This window comes from Lithobates pipiens, unplaced genomic scaffold, assembly GCF_037356315.1.
Source record: "Lithobates pipiens isolate NorthernLeopardFrog02 unplaced genomic scaffold, aLitPip1_a1.2 Scaffold_1, whole genome shotgun sequence".
NCBI lineage: Eukaryota > Metazoa > Chordata > Amphibia > Anura > Ranidae > Lithobates > Lithobates pipiens.
The window spans coordinates 21365364-21387965 of record NW_027507685.1 but is presented as its reverse complement, the minus strand read 5'-3'; the positions used below and the strand labels follow the sequence as shown (position 1 = coordinate 21387965).

Sequence of the window (22602 nt, the reverse complement as noted above, 5' to 3'; positions counted from 1 at the left end):
ATGGTTCTGCTTGTTTATGGGACAAACCTTAAAGTAAAAGATGAAAAAAATGGGAATTGACTTAACTGTAAATTCCTCATCTTAAAAGCAGAACCCAATGATTCCACATTTCTGTGCATCCTGTTTGTGTGCTATGTACTTTGAATTGTCTATAGTCAGAATTGTTCCAAATTCCAAGAAAACCCAGTCTTGCCTTGCCCATTAAGGGTTCAGTCGTCACCTGTCATGATGAGAATACCTCGGACAGGGTCTTCAAGGACCTGTATAGCACCCTGCAGCTAACTACACGTGTTGCAATGACATGCCAAAGCGAATGCCTAATACAGGATTCCAGTTCCCGAAGCAAACATTACAGGCTGGCCCAACACAGTGCAGAAGAGGTCCGTCAAATAATGACACAAAAAATAAAAAATAAAATGGAGTGTTACGGAGTGGGTTGGGTTATATGAACATGCATTTGGGGCGGTCCTAGTAAAAGTCTATTGCCAGTGTCCACCTGAGGGTGGTCTACATAACCCATAGTCTAAGAATACAATTCCTGTACTGTACAATTGAGGTAGAAGGAGAACAAAAAAAAAAAAAAGGAGCTAAAGTCACCAGTATGCACAGAACCAAAACTAAGAGCAGTATCCAGTTTATGCAACATGTGTGGTGTCTGATCACTTAATATTCTTATAAAGAATGTGTTTTGTGTAAGTTTTTGGCGTCATCTTCATTTCATAGATTGTCTATACGAGAGCTGACTAACAAACCTGTTTCAGTTTTTCATCAGTCAGACAGTTCAGTTCGATGATAAACTCGCTGTCTGTAGGGGAGATCTGCGCTGAAGGATCAATTATCTTTATAATGTCAAGCTGTTCTCGTAGACCCATCTCTGTGCTGACCTTTCGACTGAGATATTCAATGTATTCAACCTAAAAGAACAAAGTATTAAAGATTAGAAAACCAGAAACAACATTCACACATTTCACTCAATTAGTAACCACATAAAAAAAAAACCAAGCACACACCACTTACTGGTCTTATGCAAGAACCACAAGATTCTGCCTTTAACAGCTCAGTGTTAGCCAAAGTCCAACTACTACAAAACTTGTTTTTCTCTTTAAAAAAAAAAAAGGACAAAGGGAAACCTTTTCCAACTTTTTTACTGCTGTCCCCATTTGGGAGCTTTCTCCTCAATCATTTGTTGGGTAACATAAGTGACCAGCAAGTGAAGGGAAATCTCCCCATTTCCTGCCTTACTGAGAGGGACCCATGGGGTCATAGCTAACGCCACCATGTCCCCAACAGAATTAGAAAAGTTTAGATCTTGTCAAAAAACATTTGGCCGAGTTGGGTCACAGTACAACTTTCTCAAGAAACACTATACTCTATATTTGCACATTAAAGCGGGGCTCCACCCTAAAGTGGAACTTCCGCTGATCGGAACCCTCCCCCCCTCCGGTGTCACAATTGGCACCTTTCAGGGGGGAGGGGGGTGCAGATACCTGTCAAAGACAGGTATTTACACCCACTTCCGTGCATAGACTCCCACGGGAGTCTATGCCTCTTCCTGTCCCTGCGCGCTGTCTACGGGGACACACACGGGTCCCAGAGACAGCGCGGACAATTCCTATTGCGCTACGCGACTCGTGCAGTAGGAAACCGGGAAGTGAAGCCGCTTCGCTTCATTTCCTGATTCCCTCACCTAGAATGGTGGCGGCAGCAGCCGAGAGATCGATCGGCCTCTGCATCGCTGGACCCCAGGACAGGTGAGTGTCGATTTATTAAAAGTCAGCAGCTGCAGTATTTGTAGCTGCTGGCTTTTAATATTTTTTTCCGCAGTGCAGTCCCGCTTTAAGGCGCACTTATCCCCCCAAGTTTTCTCCTCCTGTGCATGTATGGAGCAAGCAGCAACAAGCTTTAATGACAGAAAAGACAAAGAAACTCTTCTGTCATTAAAATCTACCTGCAAGCAATTTTGCTACAAAAGCAACTAGTTCTACTTTGACTTCACATAATCCAAACTTTAATATTTAATGGAAAATTTAGCGATTATATTGCATTTGTGTGACTACTACTACTTGCCATGTGTAGTACACTGCCAGTGTCCCAATAAGTCATGCAAGGAAGCAGGGCACGCACCAGCTGACATTCTGGCAAGTAGGCATTGCGGCGATCATTACCACCCAGGCACTAGAAGTCCACAATCTCTTCATGAAGAAATTCAATATATTTGTGCCATATGGAAGAACCGACAATTTAAAAGGACCACTATACACACACTACAATGTATGGAGCATGTGGCTGCATTTTTTTTTTAACTGTACATTACTCTTAACAGGTGTACAGAAAGCTGTGTGTGTTCAGAGCATAAATAAGGAAAGAACAGACCGCTTTAACCACTTGACGACCAGCGATGTACTGGTACGTTGCTGAACTTCAAGTGGTTACCCCAGTATGTCTGCAGATGCGAGCATCATTCCAGTATAGTTTTCTGAGTCGATCGTCGGCTCCCTTGTAAAAGCAATCCTAAAAAGGCCAAGTAGCAACTGGATTGTTTTTACAAGTAGCGTCAGGGGCCTTCCTGCCCCCGCCACACACACACACCCACATTTTTTGGGCTGTTCAGAGGCAAAATGGAAACCAGAATAGCTCTGTATGAACTCGGAAGTGATGAGCATACATCACTTCGGGTTTCCCCAGATGTAAACAGTGCCATTTTTAAAAATGAAAAACATTTAATCACACAGATCTTGGTGTGAACACATGCTTTTAAGGACAAAAGGAGGCAGATCTCTCCATAAAGGGTACTTGTCACTGCCTATTGCAAACACAGGGGATATTTATATTCCCTGCGATAACAATGATTTTAAAAAAATACAACTTTTAAAGCGTCCCCGTCCACAGGCGAAAGCACGCACCGAAACAGTTATCGTTCCACACCACGAGGCATCGCCACAAACATCAGATCGAGGGCACCAGACCTCAAGTGTAAATCTAAAGTGGTAACCTGTAAAGGCTTTTAAAGCGTCGCCTATAGATTGAAAAATGTACGTTGTTTGTCGCCATTGCACGAGTAATTTTAAGGCGCGATAGGTTTGGTAGGCATATATTCATTTGGCATACCATCATCTTTTAAAATTTTACAAACAACTGGCTATTATATTGTGTTTTTGTGCATTAGCCACTTCCGGCATAATCATGTACCTGTACGTAATTTGCTGAAGTGGTTGTACCGGGGTCATGCCGGTAGGTTTTTATTTATTTTTAATTTTTTTAAAGCAGACTGTTGGCTTTCTTGTAACAAACAAAACAAACAATACAGCTAAGCAGCGGCCACTATTACAAGCAGTAAAAAGGGAGTGTTAAAAAAATAAATAAATAAAAAAAACACTTTTTTTTTCAAAGTGCCCCATCCCTCTGTTCTTGAATGCTTAAGAAAACGCATACGCAAGTCACGCCCACAAATGTAAACAGTGTTCAAATCACACATGTGAGGTTTTGAAGTGAGAGCAATAACTCTAGCACAAGACCTCCTCTGTAACACTAAACAGGCAACTCCCCCCCCCCCCATTTATTTTCCCGCCATTTCACGAGTGTGCGCAATTTTAAAACGCAACATGTTATGTATCCATTTACTCAGCGTAAAATTTTTCACATTAATTGAAGTGTATTTTTTCCCAAAAAACTGTTTGAAAGACCTCTGCGCAAATACAGTACGACATAAAATATTGCAACGCCCGCCATTTTATTCTCTAGGATCTCTGCTAAAAAAAATATATATGTTTGGGGTTCCAAGTAATTTATGGCACCATAAATACTGATTTTAACTTGTAAGCAACAAGTTCCAAAAAAGTTTTCGTTAGAAAAACCCCTGCGGAAATAAAATGTGGCATAAAAATAAAAAAAATTGCAACACCCACCAATTTATTCTAGAAGGACCCTACTTTAATATGTTTGGGGGTTCTGAGTAATTTTCTAGCACAAAATACTTATTGTTACAAAAAGTGCCAGAAAACGCTCAACTAGCTAAAAAACTCCAGTATAGTACAGAAAGATTTACAATCTTGAGAGCACTAAACAGGTTTTTAACCCAGAGAAAAAAAATAAAAATAAAAAAGGAGGATATACAGTGTGTTGTTGGTATTACCTGTTCATCATTTGTCATAGCACTCCATGGGAGCTCATCCAGATTCTGGTGTTTGTTCTTTTTCTTGGAGGGGAGGCAGGGAGAGCTGGGAATGCTGGGTATCACATCAGATAGCACATCACTACCACTTGCTATGTCACTTCCAGGTAACTAGAGAGGAGAAAAGAAAAAAAAAGAAAAAAAAGAAAAAAAAAAAAAAAAGGAATGGTAAGCTCAACTCTGCGCAGTTGAAAGTTACACAAGGCAGGGCATTTCTGAAGACTCCAAAAGCATGAAAGGAATGTAATGGACACCAAGCCACATGGCATTTTATAGTGTTTATTATCCTGAGTGTGAAAAGGGATGTCTTACTTTTGTAGCTATAATAGAGATTATGTTCACCTTTTGAAAAAAAACAAAAAAAAAAAAACACACACACGATTTTGTTACTACCATAGTTACTTACTCCAGTGTACTGTCAGACTCCTGCATTAAGCCCGTACCTCCATACAGCCTGACAGTTATGGAGCCGGCAGAAGTGTCAGGGAACTACAAGAGTGCTGAGGAGCACCCTGGTAGTGCAATGAAAACAGCAAGCTGTGCACTACAGTACTTGTGTGAATGAACAGCGAGGACGTGTGAGTGGAGCCCCAAACCGTGCAGTTTGTATATTGTAGGTGCAAGGAGAGGCTCCTCCTCCTGCTGTCAAAGTGGGGAATCATGTGTGGAGGTGTGTGTGTGTGCGTGTGTGTGTGTGTGTATGTATGTGTTGCAAGGCTCCTGCATTAGTAACAAGTTACCAAATGTGAACTTATCAAGGTTTCTATGGATATGAGGGTCCGGTTATAAAAGCTAATCACAGTGTGGACAAAAATGAATAGTTTATTTGCAGAGCACCCCTGAGATCCAGAACGACCTATAAAAGCATACACAGAGACCTATCTTTTCTTCTCCCCTTTTCCAACACACTAGTTAGTGAGGACACCCATCACACATTGTGGTAAAGAGGGAGAGATGAAGTATATGGGAAGAGATCTGGCCAATATATGCATTACAGGTCCCCATGGATTTTAGCAGTACAGGGGTGCTTCAAGTCCTTTATATTTTTAAAAGCTAGTGATTTTAATTCGAATTGCCGCTGTGCACTTTTGCAGCATGGCACACACCACAATAGCTATTCAGGGTGACTTCTAGAACGAAATCAGTTTTTTTCTGCAGTAGCTCAATTCTCACTAAAACTTGTGAACATGAGCAGGAGCCCTGGTGGGTTTCACTTGTAAAATTTTACTCTGTAAATTACCTGCCATTCAAACTCGCTGTCAGACCAGTCCCAATATGTACTGATGGATGATGAGACATCACTGCACACACTTCCCTCCGGAAACAGATCAAAGGAAGTGAAGTCTTGGTCATCCAGAAGGGAATAGCAATCATCCTGATCCCCAACAGAGACCGAGGAAAATAATTCCTCACTGCATTCAGAACTTGCCACACTAGTTCCACAAGATGTCAGATTCCACCTGTAAAATTACAAGGACAGTCATTAATTCTTAGAAATGCCTTCATAGGATAACAGAATATTAACATGTTCCAGGACCTCACTGGGACCTGAACATCTTCATGTCAAACAAATAAAAGCTCAACCACAGCAAGACTTTAGTTCAGAAAACATTGGTCAGTTTTAAAGAATACCTTTCCTGAGATAAACAATGACACAGCCACGGCCGATCTTCATTCTGCAAACGCTAGTTGGTCAGTTCCATGCCAGTCATGCTGACACTCTGCAGTTAAAGAGGGACTCCGCGTTTTTTTTTTTTTAAAGCCAGCAGCTACAAATACAGCAGCTGCTGACTTTTAAAATAAGGACACTTACCCGCCCAGCGCGCCCGCGATGTCGGCACCCGAAGTCGATCTCTCGATCGTCTCTCGGGTGCTGCCGCCGCCATCTTGGGTATGGGAATCAGGAAGTGGAGCCTTTCGGCTTCATTTGCCGGTTCCCTACTGCGCATGCGCGAGTCGCGCAATAAGGATGGACCCGCTGCCTCTGGGATCCGTGTTTCCCAGCAGGCAGCGGGGGAAATCGACGCCCCTTTCTGCAGAGCTATCCCGGAAGTGGGTGCAGATACCTGTACTGTACAGGTACCTGCACCCCCCTCCCCCCTGAAAGGTGCCAATTGTGGCGCCGGAGGGGGGGAGGATTCCAATGAGTGGAAGCTCCACTTTAGGGTGGACCTCCGCTTTAAGTTCTGATGTTACCAGATTTTCAAAAACGTATGCCAAGTCAGTGATCAGAAAGTAACAGCCAGAGGGTCAGCAGAACAGCCAGGAAAAGGTGGTCAGCAATGGCAGGCCTATGTTTCTCCCAAGAAGTAATTTTTTTTTAAAGCAGACCCAGCATCAGATCTACTTTATTCACGTATATGTGTCTGATGACCACCATGTGCAGTGAGGGGGAAAAAAAAAAAGTATTTGATCCCCTGCTGATTTTGTACGTTTGCCAATGACAAAGAAATGATATTTGATCCCCTGCTGATTTTGTACGTTTGCCAATGACAAAGAAATGATCAGTCTAGAAGTTTAAATGGTAGGTTTATTTTAACAGTGAGAGAAAGAACAAAAATATCCAGAAAACCGCATTTCAAAAGAGTTATAAATGGATTCACATTTTAATGAGTGAAATAAATATCTGACCCCTTCACAAAACCTGGCTTAGTAATTGGTGGCAAAACTCCTGTTGGCAGTCACAGAGGTCAGACGTTTCTTGTAGTTGGCCACCAGGTTTGCACACATCTCAGGAGGGATTTTGTCCCACTCCTCTTTGCAGATACTCTTCAATCATTAAGGTGTTGAGGTGGATGTTTGTGGAGGGAGCTGAAGGTTTGTGATACCATATTTTCTAATGGGATTAGGTCTGGACACTGGTTAGGCCAGGGCTCGACAAATCCCAGGCGCCAGGTCGTCGTTACGACTAGAAATTGTGCCCTGGCGTTTGTCAGTGACAGGTGCCTCTGCTGCAGGGCAGGCTGTGGGGTCTTGGCTGGGAAAAGTGGAGGCGCCTCGCAGGCCCTCCAGACACAGGGCAATGCCCAGTAACGTGATTAGCGGCGGTAGTGGAGATGAAGCAGGAAGAGAGCAGCGCAGCAGCCACTGAGCAGCGCCGGTGTGTGAAACTGTACGGAAAGAGAGGAGCTGTCAGAATTGAGGTTGGATGCCGGGGGTGGGCAATACCCAGCTATCCAACACCAGCCAATGGGATGGGATCCGGGCAGGCCGCTATGTGTATGTGGCCCCGCCCCTTTCTTAAACAGCCCAATCATTGGCTGGATAGCTGCTGGGTCTAGCCCACCCGCGACATCACGCTGAATTTGTCTGCTCCTCTCTCTCCATACAGTTTCACACACTGCGGCGCTGCAGAGAGCAGTTTCACACAGTTACACTATTGGCTGTGAAACCTGCCATTACCATCCAGTGCCACCTGCCAATGTCAACCAGTGCCACCTGCCAATGCCAATTAGTGCCATCTGCCAGTGCCACCTCAGTGCTGCCTATTGGTGACCATCAGTTCCAACCTCAATGCCGCCTCATCAGTGCAGCCCATCAAAGCACATCCGTGAAGGAGGAAAAAAAATTAAACACTTATTTGTAAAATCTTATAACAAAACAAAAAGTCGATTTTGTTTTTTAAATATTGTTCTTTTTTCACTTGGCATCAGGTCAGGCGTGATCAATTCTTATTGCCCGATGCCCCAGACATGCAGTTCTTGGCGCTGAGCTGAGTATTTAAAAAAACTGGCTCCTAACTTTCAGCTGGCTCCTAGATTCTAAGCAAAATTTGTCAAGCCCTGGGCTAGGCCACTCCAGGACCTTAATGGGTCTCTTCTTGAGCCACTCCTTTGTTCCCTTGGCCATGTGTTTTGGGTCATTGCCATGCTGGAATAATACCCATCCATGACCCATTTTCAATGCCTTGGCTGAGGAAAGGAGGTTCTCATCCAAGACTTGACAGTACATGGCCCCGTTCCTTTGATGTGGTGAAGCTGTCCTGTCCCCTTAGCAGAAAAACACCCCCAAAGCACAATGTTTCCACCTCCATGTTTGACGGTGGGGATGGTGCTCTTGAGGTCATAGGCAGCATTCCTCCTCCTCCAAACATGGCGAGCTGAGGCCAAACAGCTTGATTTTGGTCTCATCTGACAACACTTTCCCCCGGTTCTCCTCTGAATCATTCAGATGTTCGTTTGCAAACTTCAGACGGACCTGTACATGTGCTTTCTTTAGCAGGGGGGCCTTGCGGGCGCTGCAGGATTTCAGTCCTTCATGGTGTTGTGTGTTAGCAATTGTTTTGGTTACTATGATCCCAGCTGCCTTGAGATCATTGACGAGATTCTCTCGAAGTTCCGGGCTGATTCCTCACTGTTCTCGTGATCACGAGGCGATATATTACATGGAGCCCCAGACATAAGGAGATTGGCAGTTATTTTGTGCTTCTTCCATTAGCGAATAATCACATCAACTGTTGTCACCCTCTCACCAAGCTGCTTGGAAACGGCCTTGTAGCCCATTACAGCCTTGTGCATTTCCACAATCTTGTCCCTGACATCCTTAGACAGCTCTTTGGTCTTGGCAATCATGGAGAGATAGGAATCTGATTTCTTCTGGACAGGTGTCTCTTATACAGGTAAAAAGCTGAGATTAGGAGCACTCCCTTTAAGAGAATGCTCCTAATCGCAGTTTGTTACCTGTATAGAAGATACATGGAAGCCAGAAATCTTGCTGATTGATAGGGGATCAAATACTTATTTCACTGATTAAAAGGCAAATCAAATCAATCTAACACTTTTTGGAAATGTGTTTTTCTGGATATTTTTGTTATTCTGTCTTTCGCTGTTAAAATAAACCTACCATTAAAATTATAGACTGATCATTTCTTTGTCAGTGGGCAAACGTACATCAGCAGGGGGATCAGATACTTTTTCCCCTCACTGTACCTCAGTCTCGCCCTGTGTCCGACGCCTGCCCCGTACCTCAGTCTCGCCCTGTGTCCGACGCCTGCCCCGTACCTCAGTCTCGCGCTGCGTCCGACGCCTGCCCCGTACCTCAGTCTCGCGCTGCGTCCGACGCCTGCCCCGTACCTCAGTCTCGCGCTGCGTCCGACGCCTGCCACGTACCTCAGTCTCGCGCTGCGTCCGACGCCTGCCACGTACCTCAGTCTCGCCCTGCGTCCGACGCCTGCCACGTACCTCAGTCTCGCCCTGCGTCAGACGCCTGCCACGTACCTCAGTCTCGCCCTGCGTCAGACGCCTGCCACGTACCTCAGTCTCGCCCTGCGTCAGACGCCTGCCACGTACCTCAGTCTCGCCCTGCGTCAGACGCCTGCCACGTACCTCAGTCTCGCCCTGCGTCAGACGCCTGCCACGTACCTCAGTCTCGCCCTGCGTCAGACGCCTGCCACGTACCTCAGTCTCGCCCTGCGTCAGACGCCTGCCACGTACCTCAGTCTCGCCCTGCGTCAGACGCCTGCCACGTACCTCAGTCTCGCCCTGCGTCAGACGCCTGCCACGTACCTCAGTCTCGCCCTGCGTCAGACGCCTGCCACGTACCTCAGTCTCGCCCTGCGTCAGACGCCTGCCACGTACCTCAGTCTCGCCCTGCGTCAGACGCCTGCCACGTACCTCAGTCTCGCCCTGCGTCAGACGCCTGCCACGTACCTCAGTCTCGCCCTGCGTCAGACGCCTGCCACGTACCTCAGTCTCGCCCCCGGGTTCGACGCCTGCTACGTACCTCAGTCTCGCCCCCGGGTTCGACGCCTGCCACGTACCTCAGTCTCGCCCCCGGGTTCGACGCCTGCCACGTACCTCAGTCTCGCCCCCGGGTTCGACGCCTGCCACGTACCTCAGTCTCGCCCCCGGGTTCGACGCCTGCCACGTACCTCAGTCTCGCCCCTGGGTTCGACGCCTGCCACGTACCTCAGTCTCGCCCCCGGGTTCGACGCCTGCCACGTACCTCAGTCTCGCCCCCGGGTTCGACGCCTGCCACGTACCTCAGTCTCGCCCTGCGTCCGCCGCCTGCCACGTACCTCAGTCTAGCCCTGTGTCCAACGCCTGCCATGTACACTCACCGGCCACTTTATTAGGTACACCTGTTCAATTGCTTGGTAACACAAATTGCTAATCAATCACATGGCAGCAACTCAATGCATTTAGGCATCTAGACACGGTGAAGATGACTTGCTGAAGTTCAAACCAAGCATCAGAATGGGAAAAAAGGGGATTTAAGTGACTATAAAACAGTCATGCCCCATGGTTGTTGGTGCCAGACAGCTGGTCTGAGTATTTCAAAAGCATACTGGCATTTTCATGCACAACCATCTCTATGGTTTACAGAGAATTGTCAGAAAAAGAAAATATCCAGTGAGCGGCAGTTGTGTGGACGAAAATGTCTTGTTGAATTGGCAGACTGGTTTGAGATGATCGAAAGGCAACAGCAACTCAAACCACTCGTTACAACCAATGTACACAGCATACCATCTCTGAATGCACAACACATTGAACTTTAAAGCAGATGGGCTACAGCAGAAGACCAAACCAGGTGCCACTCGCACAGGCTCACCAAAACTGGACAATAGAAGATTGGTAAAAACGTTGCCTGGTCTGATGAGTCTTGATTTCAGCTGCGGCATTCAGATGGTAGGGTCAGAATTTGGCGTAAACATGAAACCATGGATCCACCCTGTATCCTTGTATCCACCGTTCAGGCTGGTGATGGTGGTGTAATGATGTTGGGGATATTTTCTTGGCATACTTTGGGCCCCTAGGTACCAACTGAGCATCATTTGAGTATTGTTGCTGACCATGTCCATCCCTTTAGGACTACAGTGTACCCATCTTCTGATGGCTCCTTCCAGCAGGATAATGGCACCATGTCACAAAGCTCAAATCTCTGACTAATGACCGCCATGTATATCAGTATAGCCATGGGTCTGATGACTGCCATGTACAGTCATGGCCAAAAAATAAAATAAAAAAATGGCACCCCTACATTTGTCAGATAATGCACCACTTCGCCCAGAAAATTGTTACAATTACAAATGTTTAACTACCTCCCATCCGGCCACTGCACATATACAGCTAGGTGGGTGCTTCCCCTGAGTGGACGTTCAGGAAAGTCCCTCAGAAGGAGCGGGATTGCGCACGTTCCCACACAGTGTCACAATCCCGATGCGCTTGTGTCACCCAGACATGGCACATCTCCGATCAGCAGAAGGGCTCTGTGATTGGTCCTCCTGATCACATGATGGCTGTGTCCAATTGAGTATAAGCTATTTACACACTGAACACCGGCCCCAGTGTCCCCAAAACACTGTCACCACACACATGTCCCCACACAGTAAAAACTCCTGTCCCCCATATATGTAACAGTAGAATCATATGTCCCAATGATCATACACTTAATGGGATTTTTTTTTTTTAAACCAAAGACATGTAGCAGAATACATTTTGGCTTAAAATTTATGACAATTAGATTTTATTGGATTTCTTTTAAAATAGAAAATATTGTATTTTTTTTTCCCATTTCTGCTCATGTCGCAAAAAATAAAAAGACAGTTGTGAATAAACACCACCACAAAAAAGCTCTATTTGTGTGAACAAAATGATAAAAATTTAGTTTGGGTACAGTGTTGCATGACCGCGCAATTCTCATTGAAAGTGCGAGAGCACTGAAAATTGGCCTGGGAAGGAAGGGGGTGAAAGTGCCCTGTATTGAAGTGGTTAAGTATGCTCATGTTTATTTCTTTTGTGTGTATTGGTATGACACAAAGAGTAGAGAAACAAAGTCAAATTTCCACATTCCTTGCAAAACTCCAAAAATAATTGCGTTCTAATTTGTGACGCTGCTGGTAATTTGTAATTAAACTCACACGTAACAATTAACAAGTGCTGACAATCTAGAAATCACACCGGCAAACAATTAAAAATAGTGAAAAATGGACTCAACCTTTCTATTGTGTCTCTCTGTGTGCCACACGGAGCATGGAGAAGAGAAAGAGCAGCAAAGAATTGTCCGAGGATTTGAGAACTAAAATTGTGGAGCAGCATGGACAATCTCAAGGTTACCAGTCCATCCCCAGAGATCTTTAGTTTCTGTGTCCCCAACATCGTCAAGAAGTTTACAGCCCTTGGCACTGCAGCCAATCTCCCCGACGTTGACAAAAGAGAAAAATTGATCAAAGGTTGCCAGGAAGGATTGTTCAAGTGGTGGATAAAGAACCTCGATCAACTTCCAGACAAATTCAAACTGACCTTTGGGTACAGAGTACAACAATTGTGTCAGCTCGCACTATACCTCGCCTTCTGAATGAAAAGGGGCGCTATGGTAGAAGACCCAGGAGGACCTCACTGATGACACAAACAAGAAAAGCCAGATTGCAGTTTGCCGAAACTTACCTGAGGAAGCCAAAATCCTTTTGGGAGAATGTGCTGTGGGTAGAAGAAACAAAATGACAGCTTTTCGGTAAAGGCCATCATTCTGCGGTTTTCAGAAACGTAAATGAGGCCTTTAAATAAAAGAATACAGTCCCTACAGTCAACCATGGCGGAGGTTCACTTATATTTTGGGGTTGCTTTGCTGCTTTAAGCACTGGATGTCTTGACTGTGCACATGGCATTATGAAATCTGAGGACTACCAAAGAACTCTGGGGTGCAATGTAGGCGCCCAGTGTCAGAAAGTTGGGTCTCGGTCAGAGGTCATGGGTCTTACAGCAGGACAATGACCCAAAGCACACCTCAAAAAGGACCCAGAAATGGTTCAAGACTAAGTGATGGAGAACACCGAACTGGCCAGAAATGAGTCCAGATCTAAATCCCATTGAGGACCTGTGGAGAGATCTCAAAACAGTAACTGGCAAAAGGAACCCTTCCAATCAGAGACCTGGAGCCATTGGTGAAAGAGCGGTCCAAAATTCTAGTAGAGAGGTGCAAGAAACTCATTGATGGTTAAAGGAAGCCATTGATTTCGGCAATTGTTTTCAAGGGGTGTGCTACCAAATATTACATTGAGGGTACCAATCATTTTGTAAATTTTTGGAGTTGTGTGTGGAATGTGTCCCATTTGGCTTTTTGTTTCTCCACTTGTGTGTCATACCAATACAAAAGAAATAAACATGAGAATGTCTGAACATTTGTAATTCCAACAATTTGATGGGCGAAGCGGTGCATTATCTGACAGAAATGCAGGGGTGCCAATGTTTTTGGCCATGACTGTGCATGGCAGTCTTTAGAAGCCCCACGTTCCACACCTGCCGCGTATATCCGTCCAGCCCCGCATCCCACGCCCGCCGCGTATATCCGTCCAGCCCCGCGCCCCACGCCTGCCGCGTATATCCGTCCAGCCCCGCGCCCGCCGCGTATATCCATCCAGCCCCGCGCCCCACGCCTGCCGCGTATATCCGTCCAGCCCCGCGCCTGCCGCGTATATCCGTCCAGCCCCGCGCCTGCCGCGTATATCCGTCCAGCCCCGCGTCCCGCCAGGTATATCCGTCTAGCCCACGCGTCCCGCCAGGTATATCCGTCTAGCCCACGCGTCCCGCCAGGTATATCCGTCTAGCCCACGCGTCCCGCCAGGTATATCCGTCTAGCCCACGCGTCCCGCCAGGTATATCCGTCTAGCCCACGCGTCCCGCCAGGTATATCCGTCTAGCCCACGCGTCCCGCCAGGTATATCCGTCTAGCCCACGCGTCCCGCCAGGTATATCCGTCTAGCCCACGCGTCCCGCCAGGTATATCCGTCTAGCCCACGCGTCCCGCCAGGTATATCCGTCTAGCCCACGCGTCCCGCCAGGTATATCCGTCTAGCCCACGCGTCCCGCCAGGTATATCCGTCTAGCCCACGCGTCCCGCCAGGTATATCCGTCTAGCCCACGCGTCCCGCCAGGTATATCCGTCTAGCCCACGCGTCCCGCCAGGTATATCCGTCTAGCCCACGCGTCCCGCCAGGTATATCCGTCTAGCCCACGCGTCCCGCCAGGTATATCCGTCTAGCCCACGCGTCCCGCCAGGTATATCCGTCTAGCCCACGCGTCCCGCCAGGTATATCCGTCTAGCCCACGCGTCCCGCCAGGTATATCCGTCTAGCCCACGCGTCCCGCCAGGTATATCCGTCTAGCCCACGCGTCCCGCCAGGTATATCCGTCTAGCCCACGCGTCCCGCCAGGTATATCCGTCTAGCCCACGCGTCCCGCCAGGTATATCCGTCTAGCCCACGCGTCCCGCCAGGTATATCCGTCTAGCCCACGCGTCCCGCCAGGTATATCCGTCTAGCCCACGCGTCCCGCCAGGTATATCCGTCTAGCCCACGCGTCCCGCCAGGTATATCCGTCTAGCCCACGCGTCCCGCCAGGTATATCCGTCTAGCCCACGCGTCCCGCCAGGTATATCCGTCTAGCCCACGCGTCCCGCCAGGTATATCCGTCTAGCCCACGCGTCCCGCCAGGTATATCCGTCTAGCCCACGCGTCCCGCCAGGTATATCCGTCTAGCCCACGCGTCCCGCCAGGTATATCCGTCTAGCCCACGCGTCCCGCCAGGTATATCCGTCTAGCCCACGCGTCCCGCCAGGTATATCCGTCTAGCCCACGCGTCCCGCCAGGTATATCCGTCTAGCCCACGCGTCCCGCCAGGTATATCCGTCTAGCCCACGCGTCCCGCCAGGTATATCCGTCTAGCCCACGCGTCCCGCCAGGTATATCCGTCTAGCCCACGCGTCCCGCCAGGTATATCCGTCTAGCCCACGCGTCCCGCCAGGTATATCCGTCTAGCCCACGCGTCCCGCCAGGTATATCCGTCTAGCCCACGCGTCCCGCCAGGTATATCCGTCTAGCCCACGCGTCCCGCCAGGTATATCCGTCTAGCCCACGCGTCCCGCCAGGTATATCCGTCTAGCCCACGCGTCCCGCCAGGTATATCCGTCTAGCCCACGCGTCCCGCCAGGTATATCCGTCTAGCCCACGCGTCCCGCCAGGTATATCCGTCTAGCCCACGCGTCCCGCCAGGTATATCCGTCTAGCCCACGCGTCCCGCCAGGTATATCCGTCTAGCCCACGCGTCCCGCCAGGTATATCCGTCTAGCCCACGCGTCCCGCCAGGTATATCCGTCTAGCCCACGCGTCCCGCCAGGTATATCCGTCTAGCCCACGCGTCCCGCCAGGTATATCCGTCTAGCCCACGCGTCCCGCCAGGTATATCCGTCTAGCCCACGCGTCCCGCCAGGTATATCCGTCTAGCCCACGCGTCCCGCCAGGTATATCCGTCTAGCCCACGCGTCCCGCCAGGTATATCCGTCTAGCCCACGCGTCCCGCCAGGTATATCCGTCTAGCCCACGCGTCCCGCCAGGTATATCCGTCTAGCCCACGCGTCCCGCCAGGTATATCCGTCTAGCCCACGCGTCCCGCCAGGTATATCCGTCTAGCCCACGCGTCCCGCCAGGTATATCCGTCTAGCCCACGCGTCCCGCCAGGTATATCCGTCTAGCCCACGCGTCCCGCCAGGTATATCCGTTTAGCCCACGCGTCCCGCCAGGTATATCCGTCTAGCCCACGCGTCCCGCCAGGTATATCCGTCTAGCCCCGCGTCCCGCCAGGTATATCCGTCTAGCCCCGCGTCCCGCCAGGTATATCCGTCTAGCCCCGCGTCCCGACAGGTATATCCGTCTAGCCCCGCGTCCCGCCAGGTATATCCGTCTAGCCCACGCGTCCCGCCAGGTATATCCGTCTAGCCCACGCGTCCCGCCAGGTATATCCGTCTAGCCCACGCGTCCCGCCAGGTATATCCGTCTAGCCCCGCGTCCCGCCAGGTATATCCGTCTAGCCCCGCGTCCCGCTAGGTATATCCGTCTAGCTCCGCGTCCAGCCCCACTTCGTCCCACGACTGCCAGGTATATCCGTCTATCCCTGCGTCTGCCAGGTGTATCCGTCTAGCCCCGCGTCCCATAACTACCATGTATATGAGTACAGCCCCTTGCCCTGTGCTGTATGTGGGAATCCTGAGTGTGTGGCCTGCTGCACACCCACCTGTTGGAGTGGAATCGGTGGAGGGGGTCGGTACGGTGACAGGAGGAGAGCTGACAGCCGAAGTCGCTGCCATCCAGACATCCCTCCTCGCTGATGCTGCCTCTCTGGGAGAGGAGGGGGAAGGGCTCGTCGGGGGCCAGGAACTTCTCATACAGGCCCTCAGACATGGTGCACAAGGGCGGCGGGGGGTCCGGCCTCCTATGTACGGCTCACATGGGCCGACCACCCATCTCAGGGAGTCCTTCCCTCCGCTCAGCGCTCACTCGGGCCGGTAAAAATCCAGCTCACCGGCTCAGCACCATGGCCTTGGAATAAGGCAAATGTCGCAGCTTTTCCCGGGACTAGCAGTGATAGGCCGAACCTTCTTCCTGTCTGTGTGGGGTGTGCGTGCGGGGACGGGCGCCACCTACAGGCCGGGAGAATCACTGCCTGGAGACGGGAATAGTGTCCGCTCAGCGCTGGGAATTACACACAGCCAGAGACTGGACCAGTATTCCACCATAGCGCCCAACTGTCCCTGATTCCGAGGGACTGTCCCTAAATTGGAGAAATGTCCCTCTTCCCCCCTCATTCTGGTCTGATCTATATATAAAATGCACTATTTATCTTTCAAAAAGTGTTTCCCAGTGCTAAACCTTTCATCTGATTTCTAAATTGCTGCACTTGTAAGTTTTAAACGCCAATATAAAGGAATAGTAATGGTAAAAAAAAGTCCTTGTGGATTTAAAGTGGTTGTAAACCCTTACAAACCACTTTGACCTACAGGTAAGGCTAGATTAAGGCTTACCTGTAGGTCCAAGCAATATCTCCTAAACCTATATGGTTTAGGAGATATTTGCCCGAAAACGGGCACCGCTGTCTACGGCGCATGCGCCGTAGACAGCGGCGCGCAGGCGCACTGAGCGCGGCAGTTCCAAAAATGGAGCTGCCGCATTTGTCGACTCCCGTGCGCATGCGCGGGAGTGACGTCATCGCGGCTTCGCCGAATGACAGCGGCGGAGCTGCAAGACGCCACCAGCAAGATGGATGCGGCGGACTACAGGGGACAGCGGTGACTTCGCTGGCTCCCGTGTCAGGTAAGTGACACATAATGGGCTACTATGCGATGCATAGTAGTCCATTATGCTTTACCTTTGCAGGGAAAAAAAGAGGAAGTAAACTCATCAGGGTTTACTTCCTCTTTAATGAACCTTTTTTTGGTTAATTCTCCTTTAAGGGGGTGTGGCAGGGGGGCGTGTCTATGCCTACATACATTTGCTAGTAGGTGTCCCTCATTCCCATCTCAAAATAGGGTGACCACATTTCCAAACTGATATTCAGTGACCCCCAAAAAATTATTTTTAATACTTTTTTTCACATATTTTTTTTTTTGGGGGGGGGGTCCAATCTTTAGCTCTGAGAGGTTCATGCCGGGACCTGTAGTCATTCACTTACAAAAAAATATATATTTTTACAAAAAAAAATATTATTTAAACCCGCAAGTGATTTTTTTTTTTTAACCACTATTATTCCTTTATACTGGCGGTTGAAATTTACAAATGCAGCAATTTAGAAATTGGATGAAAGATAAAAAGTGCATTTCATATACACCTATATAGGCCAGACCAAAAAACGAGGAAGAAAGAGGGACAGAGGGACTTTGTTCCCAATCAGGGACAGTTGGGAGTTATGTTTTGGGTGCCTTGCAGTGATCTGTGTGGTGAGAGTTCAGGCATGGGAGCCGTAGCTGGGCCCTCCAAACTTCTTCTTAAAGCGGGAGTCCGCCGGGACTCCGCGTTTTTTTTTTTTTTAAAAGCCAGCAGCTACAAATACTGCAGCTGCTGACTTTTAAAATAGTGACACTTACCTGTCCAGCGCACCCGCGATGTCGGCACCCGAAGCCGATCTCTCGATCGTCTCTCGGGTGCTGCCGCCGCCATCTTGGGTATGGGAATCAGGAAGTGGAGCCTTTCGGCTTCATTTCCCGGTTCCCTACTGCGCATGCGCAAGTCGCGCTGCGCAATAAGGATGGACCCGCTGCCTCTGGGATCTGTGTGTTCCCCAGCAGGCAGCGGGGGACTTTCGGAAAGGGGCGTAATCTAGGCCCCTTTCCGCAGAGAGCTATCCCGGAAGTGGGTGCAGATACCTGTACTGTACAGGTGCCTGCACCCCCCTCCCCCCTGAAAGGTGCTAATTGTGGCGCCGGAGGGGGTGGAGGATTCCAATGAGCGGAAGGTCCACTTTAGGGTGTACCTCCGCTTTAATGGCAGGCAGGGTTGCCAACTGGCAGTAAATTTAATGACAGTTTGTAAAAATCTGTGATTTTTTTTTTTACAATTGCCAGTAAATATCAGGGGCTGACCATTTGTATGCTGTGTTGACTTTTTTTTAAGTGTAATTCAAGCAAATGACTTTGTTATAGGTATTATCAGTGTTCCCATATCATGTTTACAGTATACTGTATAAATATTCACTGTGTTAGTTCTGTAATTTCTCAGGTTGCCAGTAAAAATTGTGCTCCGCCAGTAAATTTTCCATGTTTTGTCAGTAAAAAATGCTGTAGGAGGTTGGCGACCCTGATGGCAGGCACAGCTACGGGTGTCACCTTTTAGGCCATAGACAACTGAGGACACTGCGGTGCATGTTAGGTGCTGTGATGAAACACGGGTATACTTTATCTGAAGTGAGTTATGGGTAAAGCATACCTCCCAACTTTTTGAGATGGGAATGAGGATGTGAATGGGAATATCAGCAAAGGTATGCAGGCATAGGAGATAATGTGGATAATGACAGAACTCTGGACGGCCGCACTCCAATGCTAAAACAATGCTTTATTTAAATAATATTTAGGACACAGCAAATGACATCACAGCAAAAGATGCTAACAGTTGACGCGTTTCGTACTAAGGCTAGTGCTTACTCATAGCTGGCACTAGCCTTAGTGCGAAACGCGTCAGCTGTTAGCATCTTTCGCTGTGATGTCATTTGCTGTGTCCTAAATATTATTTGAATAAAGCATCATTTTAGCTTTAGAGTGCGGCCGTCCAGAGTTCTGTCATTATCCACATTATCTGCATGCTGTGGCTCGCACCCGGATCCCTTCACCTGGGGCAATTATCTCTGAGTTCCCAGGACCTGCCTTTGAGTGTATATCTATGCAGGCATAGGACACACCCTTTGGCACGCCCCCTTAAAGGAGAATTGTACAGAAAAACAAGATTGGTTAAACCCACAAGTGCTTTTTTTTAGCACTACTATTCCTTTATATTGGTGTAGCACTGACCCCCGAAGGAGCTGCTGGTTTTGTTGGGCTTACCGTTACCTTCTTGACCTCTACTCCATCTAGGGGTTCCCATGGTAGATGGCCCATAGAAAGGTGGAAACTGACACTGAATCTTCTTTTGGGTTATTTATTTGAACCAGGAACAGAGTCTTTAGACAAGGGTAGAGGGTTAGGATTAATCTCAGGTACTTTAGACTGCAAAAAATGGAAAGTCTCTTATAGGAAAAATCCAGAGAGCAGCCACCGTTTCACAGCTGGATTTTATAACCCCCAGATAGACCTCCTCTCACTAGGCCTAGCAGCCAGTAGGGTGTTAAGCGAAGTCTCTGCCACAGACCTGAGCGTAGAATATTTGAGAAAAGTCTCTGCCACAGACTCTAACGTTACTGAGGGACATAGACAAATTTAAAGAGCTATCATACGGTACCAGTATCTCTCAGCCGATCCGGCGATACCGTATGGGTGTAGATCCATGTAGTGTTCTTCAACTAAGCCTCCAGGCTCCTTCAGAGAAGCCAGTCTTGCGCACGGCCTTCTCCTGAAGAGTCCTCCCCTGGGGTTTCTCCAGTTGCTGGGCCTCTCCCTTGGATGAGACGGCACCGGACCACCTTTGGATCAATAGGCCCCGAAATCCATTCAGGCCTGTCCCTACAGTTGCGTCACCTCGGGCTAGCCAGCCCCGAGACTCAAATTGCATGGTTCCGCACCCCAGGCCAGGAGAGCCATGGGGGCTGGTCAGGAGGACCAGAACCAAACAGACAGAAATATTTTCTGGACAGACCAGAACAAAAAAACCCTGAAGCACGTGATGTCAGTACCTTAAATACCACCTCCAAGAATGCACAGCAGGAGAGCATGCCCACTGGGCTGGTTCCGAAAGAACAGTGGCATTCAATACACCCAGCTAGACTGTGTTCTCAACCTTGCTGGCGGTGACAGCGACACCTGAGGTCAAGGAGAACCCAGTGCAACCCAGCTGGACTGGTACTGAAACCATACATTTAGAAAATTAGCCCCAAAGCCCAACTGTGGTTTCAGGAAAGTTAACTTTGAAAAAACCATAGCGCCTGCTCATCAGGAGCCAGCGCTACATTGGCTTTTGGAATTTACAAATGCAGCAATTTAGAAATCACATGAAAGGTTTAGCGCCGGGAAACACTTTTTGATGGACAAGAAGTGCATTTTATATACAACTATATAGATCAGACCAACATGAGGGACAAATGAGGAGGAATGAGGGACAGAGGGACATTGCTCCAAATCAGGGACAGTCCCTCGAAATCAGGGACAGTTTGGGAGCTATGGGTAAAGAGTTATAGTTAGACCAACGTGGTTTAGTCATAATGAGCATAGATAGGAAAACAGTCAAGTTTTCATTAAAGTAAACCTTCCAGTGAATTTACAAGTCTGCATGACTAAATTCCTGACAAGTCCCAACATACGGAAACCATATAATCTCACATCAGAGCTCCGCCTTTTGTCATTAAATCATCATTTTCTGAGTCAGGTGTTTTTTTTTTTTTTTGTCCTACCACAGACAAAAAAGTGTCCCTATAAATTTTTTGATAATGTTGGCCACTATGATCTTGATTAGGGATGAGCTCAGGCGTGTTCGCATGGAACACGTGCAGAGCCCACCAGGAAGTCGGCAGGGTGCTGCGCAGTGATGAGCTTGGGCGTGTTCGCACAGCCACGTGCAGAGCCCAACAGGAAGTCGGCAGGGTGCTGTGCAGTGATGGGCTCGGGTGTGTTCGCACAGCCACGTGCAGAGCCCGACAGGAAGTCGGCAGGGTGCTGTGCAGTGATGGGCTCGGGTGTGTTCGCACAGCCACGTGCAGAGCCCGACAGGAAGTCGGCAGGGTGCTGTGCAGTGATGGGCTCGGGTGTGTTCGCACAGCCACGTGCAGAGCCCGACAGGAAGTCGGCAGGGTGCTGTGCAGTGATGGGCTCGGGTGTGTTCGCACAGCCACGTGCAGAGCCCGACAGGAAGTCGGCAGGGTGCTGCTCAGTGATGAGCTCGGGCGTGTTCGCAGAGCCCGCCAGGAAGTCGGCGCAGCTCTGCGCTAATCACAGGCATTGAGACACTGCCCGATCTCTGCAGCAGCACATCGGGAAAATGTCTCACTGCCTGTGATTAGCGCAGCGCCGTGCTGACTTCCTGGCAGGCTCAGCACGTGGCTGCGCGAACACGCCCGAGCCCATCACTAGCGCTGCGCTAATTACAGGCAGTGAGACATTGCCCCGATGTGTGGCTGCAGAGATCGGGCAATGTGTCACTGCCTGTGATTAGCGCAGCGCTGCTCTGACTTCCTGGCGGGCTCTGCACATGTTCCATGCGAACACGCCTGAGCTCATCCCTAATCCTGATGTAACCCTGGCTTAGCCCTGATCAAAACTGACCTGAAATGCTGAACTACTTTGTCAATTAGATGCGAAATTGAAACTTCACCAAGCTCTCCAGTGAAAGGTGGGAATGTTAGCTGCAAGGCCGGAGCTGTCCACCAGAGGGCGCCGCTAATGACATCACAATGGCTCTGTCTGGAAACATTTAGCTGAGCCTACAGTTCTGACAGAAGTCACGTGACTGGGGCCGGGCGGGTCACGTGGGTGGAGGGGTGTCTGTGCTGGGTTGTGTGATGAGGAGAGAGGAAGATGGCTTCAGTCCGGTCCGTCCGTTCCTATTCCTCGTCTTCTGTCATTAACAATGATAGGATCAGCTACCTGGGAGCCAAGATCCCCGCCGAGGTGGAGGTGATGGTGAGACATGTGAAGGATCTGGATAAGGAGACGTTCAGGAAGATCCTGAAAGGTGGGTGAAGCATCTCCTCCCCTCCCCCCTTACTATTCATTCACTCAGAGGTCCTGACAACTCCAGGATCTCATGATCTCTCCTGCTTCCTAAATGAAGAGAGGAGTGCTGTACATACACTGAGCTGATCCACAGGAAGATGTCAGGGGTAATATATTCACCCTAATACCCCCCCCCCCCCACAGAGGTGCACTTACCTCCATCTGCTGGCCGCAGGTCCACTGTTTACATTCAGCGGTGGGAGTCTTGCACATTCCAGCCTCATAGACTTCTATAGGATTGTGCCCCAAAGCCAGAGACCTTTGTAGATGGACCCAGAGAAGTGTGTGGGGCTATAATAGCCGATCTGGGGCGG

At 49.0% G+C, this 22602-nt stretch overlaps 2 protein-coding genes across 3 annotated transcripts in view; one reads left to right on the top strand and one right to left on the bottom strand.

The window, feature by feature from the left end:
• FAM199X (family with sequence similarity 199, X-linked) overlaps positions 1–16545 on the bottom strand; it is a 37744-nt gene extending 21199 nt beyond the window's left edge. For both annotated transcript variants that reach the window (XM_077484728.1, XM_077484736.1), the window contains exons 1-4: positions 16177–16545; positions 5412–5631; positions 4133–4282; positions 753–914 (exon numbers count right to left, since the gene is read on the bottom strand). In XM_077484728.1, the coding sequence (XP_077340854.1) occupies positions 753–914; positions 4133–4282; positions 5412–5631; positions 16177–16343 (699 nt within the window). In that variant the 5' untranslated portion in view covers positions 16344–16545. The remainder of the gene's footprint in view (positions 1–752; positions 915–4132; positions 4283–5411; positions 5632–16176) is intronic.
• Positions 16546–22031: 5486 nt separating this feature from the next.
• Positions 22032–22602, top strand: part of COMMD5 (COMM domain containing 5) — a 36276-nt gene continuing 35705 nt past the window's right edge. Inside the window, exon 1 of the mRNA XM_077484712.1 lies at positions 22032–22247. Within this exon, the coding sequence (XP_077340838.1) occupies positions 22091–22247 (157 nt within the window). The 5' untranslated portion in view covers positions 22032–22090. The remainder of the gene's footprint in view (positions 22248–22602) is intronic.